This window comes from Pinus tabuliformis, chromosome 2_1 (assembly GCF_031772625.1).
Source record: "Pinus tabuliformis cultivar Carrire ecotype Pingquan chromosome 2_1, CPIR1, whole genome shotgun sequence".
NCBI lineage: Eukaryota > Viridiplantae > Streptophyta > Pinopsida > Pinales > Pinaceae > Pinus > Pinus tabuliformis.
In genome coordinates, this window is record NC_142299.1 from 263653247 (window position 1) to 263660022 (window position 6776).

Consider the following 6776-nt stretch of genomic DNA (forward strand, 5'->3'; position numbering starts at 1 on the left):
GATACTTTTGATCTTCTAGGGTGGGGTTGATGACCTCCTTATAATATCTTAATGTTCATTTAGCTACTAAATCTTTCTCACACCACATTTTTCTTTGAACTTAGAAGTAACAATATTTTTAATATTATTAATGTTTTGCAATGCAAGATTCTCATCGATCTCCCAATGGTTTAACCAGGCACTGGTGTCTTTATACCAACCTTGCTTGAGCCTTAGGTGGTTTTGGCTGGAATTTAAAGCTAGGTTAGGAAGTTTATGGTCTCCTATGTTATTGAGTTTGTGCTTGTACAACAGAAACCTAGTCATAGCTAGGCTCTCGATAGGAGAAAGACCCACTTCTATAAGAAGAATAGGATAGGGTGTGTTGATTTTAATTTTGAGGTTATACGTTATAAAACGCTTTTGGATCTACTCAATCTTTCTTGAGGATTATCTAGAGATGCTACAACCCAAAACCTCACATCCATATAAGATAACCGGAGTGACTAAAGTTTCAAATAGGAACTTCTTTCTATTCCACATTACGAGGTTTGGTGTTTTACAATTATTTTCAATACCAAAATAAGCTTTCCACCCCCCATTAATCCTTTTCTCAATGCTATAGTTCCAATTGAGCTTGTGGTGAATATCAATTCCTAGGTACTTGTAGGAAGACACTTCTTCCAAGTTACTATTGTCATACATAAAATTAGCATAAGTGTCCTTCTTGGATTTGATAATCATAACTTTTGTTTTGTGAGTGTTAACAATCATACCCATGGTAGAGCAGAAATCCTTAAGAAGTCTAAGTTGCTTATCAAGATCAGATGGGCACCCTGCGAGAAGAACAATATCGTCAACGTAGAGAAGAAGGATGATGACTATCCCAGCTAAGATCATGCCAACACATCCTGCTTCCTCTAAACAACCTTCTAGCTTGTCGATGTAAATGCCAAATAGGGTAGGGGAGAGGGAGCAACCTTGTTTAACTCCAATATTACACTTAATATCTTTTAACCACCCCTCATTGCTCTTTAACTTGACAATTATATTCTCATACAACCTTATAGCAACAGCTCTCAACTCAAAAGGAACCTTTAGTTCTTCTAATCTATTCCATAGGTTGTTTCTAGGAACCGTATCGAAAGCCTTTCTAAAGTCCACAAAGCAACAAAAGAGATTGGATTTATCATTGCGGAATTCCTCTACAATGATTCTAAGCGTAACAAGGTGGTCCATTGTTGAGTGTTGCCTTATAAAACCCGCTTGGCCTTTAGCCTGCTTACCTCCACTTTCAAGCCATTTGCTCAACTTCTTTTCCAAAATAATACTATATAACTTGGCTAGGACAGGGTTGTCCGATAATTAGAGGGGTTATTTGTATCCCCACTTTTAAAAATAGGGATAATGAGGCTTTGAGTTCGTGGTTTAGGGAACCCTTGCTTGACCACTTGATTGAAAAGCTTATGGATGTGGAGGATGAGGACAGGACCTCCAATTTTTAAGATTTCCGCCTGGTAACCTTCAGTGTCCTTAGCTTTCCCATTAGCCAAGCGATTAACCCCAAAATCAATGTCTTCTAATGAGAAAACTTCTTTTGTTGTGAGCAGGGTTTCAAAGTTATCCATGACATTTGGAGATTCATAAAGCTTTTTAAGATAGGAATTCCAGTCGTGTAAAGCAATTTTATTATTATCTTTAGTTTTCCTAGTTAGAATCTGCCTCCAGAATTTCTTAGGAGCTACCTTAGACAGGTGTAAGACATTCTCTTGTCTTTTACGAATATATTGCCTTTTTTTCCTTTTAGTTAGGGCTTTGTATATTTTTATCTTGCCAATTTTAAGAGATTCATCAACAGCTTCCTTAATTGCTCTCCTCACACTTTTACAATCTTCGACATACCATGGGTTGGTTTTGCTATTTCATTTATTACTTGAAACTTCAATTGAGAACTTGTTAATAGAATATGATTGGGTTGTAGTAATATTATGATAGAATTCTTCTATGTTGTCTATACTAGATAAAGGAAACAAATTAGTTTTTAATTCATTTAGAAAGAGATTTTTTTTATTTCTATCAAAGATTAAATTCTTTTGGCTATAAAGATTATCTTCTATGGGATCTCGATGCATGACAAAATTGAGATTTATAAGTAAAAGCCTATATATAATATTATTTTTAATATTATAAATATATAATATTAAAAGTAAAAATATTTTTAATATTATATATTTATAATATTAAAAATAAAAATATTTTTATATGTGAAATTTATATAATATTAATAATATACTCCACATTTATTTTATTAAGTATTGAGATGATGTAAATTTTATTTTAAATTTTACACTCAAAATATAATTTACATTTAAATAAATTTAAACTCTAATCACTTTATATCTAAAATTATAATAAATCTATACTAATTAAGATTCTTGAGACGAATTCTGAACAAAGAATTGAAACACGTAAACAATAACCAAAAACCATAAAGTTGAAAAAACACACCGAGACACATGAATTGAATTAGACTTCCACAATAATATATTACAAAGAAAGGATATTTATAACTAAAAGGAAAATATTAATTAATTAACTTCTACATTATCGTATTATAAATATAAAAAGGAATAATTTAGGATGCCATGTAAACTAATAATAACAACTCACTCAGAAAGTAAATGATAATTATAACTAAACGGAAAATATTAATTAATGAACTTCTACATTAAAATCTTTTAAATATAAAGAAAAAAATAATAATAAACGATGCTATAGTAGCAACTCACTCAAAAAGTAATGCAGCAAATCAATTTTTAAATTTATAAAAAAAAAAAAATTATTTATTATTAAAATAAAAATATAATAATATAAAATTGACATAAACTTTGAGGCGATGATCAAAAAGATAAATTATTTTTGTAATTGTATTTTTGGTTTTTTATTTTTATAGGTTTATTTATATGGCAAATGTATCTAATATTTTATTATACATAGTTTTGAATAAAGTTATTCAGAAAAATTGAAAATATTGAAGAAGTATAAATACATATACGAGTATTAATCTGCATACTTAAAATGTGGAAATACATTAAAAAAAAAATCATATAAATATGTAAAAGTAGGTTCTCCTTGAATCTAGTTGAAACTTTTTATCCAATAAATGTATACACATAAGATTTGAGTAAAACATAAGTGAAAACTGCAATTTATTTATTTTATAATTTTTATTTTCAAATTTATTTTAATCTTCAAATTTTTCCAAATAAGTATGATCAAAAAAATAATTTATTATTTTCATTAAAAATTTATAATACTTATTTTATTATTTTGTTTAGGAAATTTATTTTAAGCTTTAAAATTATATTTAAAAATTTTATATTAAGGAAAAAATGCTTTAGGTATGATATTCATCCATATTTTTTTTCTTATAATCACATTTAATATTATTAATATTTTTTTCACAATTCCACATTAGTTTTAGAAAATATCTGTGAACAGATGGAGGAAAAAGAGTGTTACATCAAAATTTGTGGTTTTCTTAAGTTTATGTGTTATTCATGATCTATTTGTACCAATTATATATATATATATTATTTTTTTTCTCACAATTCCACATTAGCTTTAGAAAATATCAGATGGAGGAAAAAGAGTGTTACATCAAAATTTGTGGTTTTCTTATGTTTATGTGTTATTCATTATCTATTTGTACCAATTGTACTTATATATATATATATATATATATATATATATATATATACACTGAAAAAAAAGTTGTATTATATTCATAGATAATTTTGATATATACAACATCTATCAGATCGCTGGTGACAACCTGTAGGCTCATGTAGAGGGAACATGAAAATGTAAGAACTATAAGTGCCCAGATTTTGGCATGCAAACCAGTAGGATGATATATATCCATATCAGTTCAGCAAAAAACTGATTCCATCTCTAGACATATAAAGATATATAAAGATCTTCTGTAAAAAAAGCAACTGTGATGGGGGTAGCTGATAAATATAAAAGAAAGGAAAAGAACAGGTTTCATGCTACATACCAGATATGAGGAGAGAAAAAACTATTATGTTATGTACCCGGAAGACGGAAGTCTTGTATATTGTGACAAATGTTTCCAACAGTGATGGATACCTTCCATATTTCATTTGGAGAGGAAAGTCCTTCTTTAGAAAGCGCATCTGCCTCTTTGTTGAAAGTCCTTTCAATGTGTTGAATTGTGAAATCCTTGCGTGAATTCCAGATTGATGCAATTCTGTCCAACCACCCCGAAAGATTGATATTTTGGATGATATGAACAGATTTAACATGATCTATGATCACCTTGGAATCACCAAAAATGTGCAGTCCTTGAATGTTTAAGAAGTCACTAAAGCTCAAGAGACCTGCCAAGGCCATAGCCTCCGCTTTGTTGTTCGATCCCTTCCCACCGTTCCATGAGATTTGAATGTGCTGGTCCTCACACGGAATTATGAGAACCCCACATGCGCAGATTCCATTCATTGCTGCCCCGTCAAAATAAGCACATGGAAGAACAGAAAGATCCATCGAACTCCCAACATGCTTCTTGAGATTGAGATGAGAATGAGGGGGGCTGCGGATGGGAAGGTGAGATAAGATAGAATCAAGTACAAGTGAATAACTTTCCTTTCTGTCTTGAAACAATGCCCTATTTCTCCATTTCCAAATGGCCCAAATGGAGATCAGTGGAATAGGCCTCCATTCTGTTCTCATCTTACTCCACCATTGAAAAGCATCCTTTATTGATGGGAAAGAAATCCTATTCAGACCAAAGTGATCAGCAAGAGATTTCCATATCTTCATAGCATGTGGACAGACAAGGAAAATATGATAATTGCTTTCTTCATTCGCTTTGCAAATAGGACAGATTGCTGGCCCACACCAATTTCTTTTTTGTAAATTATCCCACGTAAGATTCTTGTTGTTGAAAACTAGCCAGGCGAATAAAATAATCTTGGTAGGGCAATTCGATTTCCAAAATACAATGGGGAAAATGTTTTCAGGGGGAGTAGGTTTCTCCATCTAAAGCATGTTATAAATATCTTTTACATAAACTGAAGACCGCCCCTTGGACCCATTCCAAATAAGATGATCCTCCTCCGATGATCTGAAGATACCCCTGCTTTTCATATACGTTATGACCTTATCCCATTGTGAAGACAGATCACCATAGAGTCCCATCATCTCGGCCGACTTCCATGTAGGAATTGAACCCAACCATTTGTCAATGACCTGGTCCCAATAAAAAATCCCTATATGCTGAAGGTAGTGAAGCAACTATTGAGAAATAGGTAGATCCGTTACATCGCCCGCTAATGGATCAAGGCCAATTAGGATCTTTTTGCCCGATTGAAAGTTCCATGCCAAGTTTTTTAGAAAAAAATGCTCAATTTTGTGGAAACTTCGCCATATGGCAGAACCATGAGGAGGACCAAAAGACCCCTGTCTAAACCAAACGATAATGTCTCTGTTATCCAAATATTTAGCCTTGATTACTTTGCTCCAAATGTTGTTCCCAAAAACAGCCTTCCACAATGATTTGCAAAGGAGAGCAATACGAAATAAATTTAAGTCCAGAATACCCCAGCCCCCCAGAGATTTAGGCCAAGACAGGTTTGAGAGCTTTGTCAGATGAAATTTTCTTTGATGCCTGTTTCCTCCCCAAATGAAATTAGCAGAACTCCTATTCAGATTTTGAATAATTTTAGCAGGAATGTAGAATAGATGTGCCCAATAGACCAATAACTGTACCAGGACAGTTTGCGTTAATATAAATCTTCCCGCCAATGAGAGACTTTTAAATTCCCAGCCCACAATCCTTTTGATAAATCTTTCGTGAATCCATGACCAATCTGCTGAAGTGTATCCAACCGGCTTAAGATGAAAGCCTAGATATTTCAGGCCCTCGTGAAGGGGGGCAGCCTTGATATTGAAGAGTATGGTTAGATATGCAGCAATCTCCGAATTAATATCCTTCATGTAAAAGGATGATTTGTCCCCATTTATACAAAGCCCCATGGCTTTCTGAAATTTCCCCAATATAGAATGAAGACAGTCCCACGAGGCACGACACAGCATTGCAGACAGCAAAATGTCGTCAACAAAAAGATTGTGAGAAAAAGAAATATCTCTACTGATAACCAAAGGATTGCAAACCTTATCTCTAATGGCTCTTTTAATGTGGAGACTGAGAGAGTCCATGACTAAAATGAAAAGGAGAGGGGACAGAGAACAACCCTGCCGCAGGCCTCTAGCAGCAGGGAAGAAGGAGGAAGGGATACCATTTACGAGAACAGTGTAATTCACATCAATTACGCATGCCATAATCCAATTTAAGCAGTTGTTATTAAGACCAATTTTGATGAGAAGGCATCTAAGGAACCCCCAATCTATGCAATCATAAGCTTTCTTGAGATCAATTTTTAAAAAAGAAGCCTCCGCCTTCCTTATATGCATGGAATGAAGGCATTCCTGAGTTATGGCGACGACCTCTAAAATGTTTCTATCCTTAAGGAAGCCATGTTGTTCAGAAGTAATATGGATGGAGAGCATATTCCGCATCCTTTCTGCAATGAGTTTGGAGATAATCTTATAAAGGGTATTACAGAGAGAGATGGGTCTGAAGTCCATGAAGGTTAGGGAGGGCTTCTTTTTAGGAATTAATGCAATATATGTAGAGGATATAGAATGGGAAATAGTACCCTTTATCCTTGACTCTTCCACCATATTCAGAAGATCAGATTTCAGAATATCAAAAA

At 33.1% G+C, this 6776-nt stretch overlaps 2 protein-coding genes across 2 annotated transcripts; both read right to left on the bottom strand.

Moving 5' to 3' along the window:
- Positions 1-4068: 4068 nt before the first annotated feature.
- Positions 4069-4545, bottom strand: LOC149199753 (uncharacterized). The gene has a single exon (XM_089400687.1). It carries the CDS (start codon positions 4543-4545, stop codon positions 4069-4071), a length of 477 nt encoding a protein of 158 aa, XP_089256813.1.
- Positions 4546-5295: 750 nt separating this feature from the next.
- Positions 5296-6219, bottom strand: LOC149199754 (uncharacterized). The gene has a single exon (XM_089400688.1). The coding sequence runs from the start codon at positions 6217-6219 to the stop codon at positions 5296-5298; it is 924 nt and encodes a 307-aa protein (XP_089256814.1).
- Positions 6220-6776: the final 557 nt, after the last annotated feature.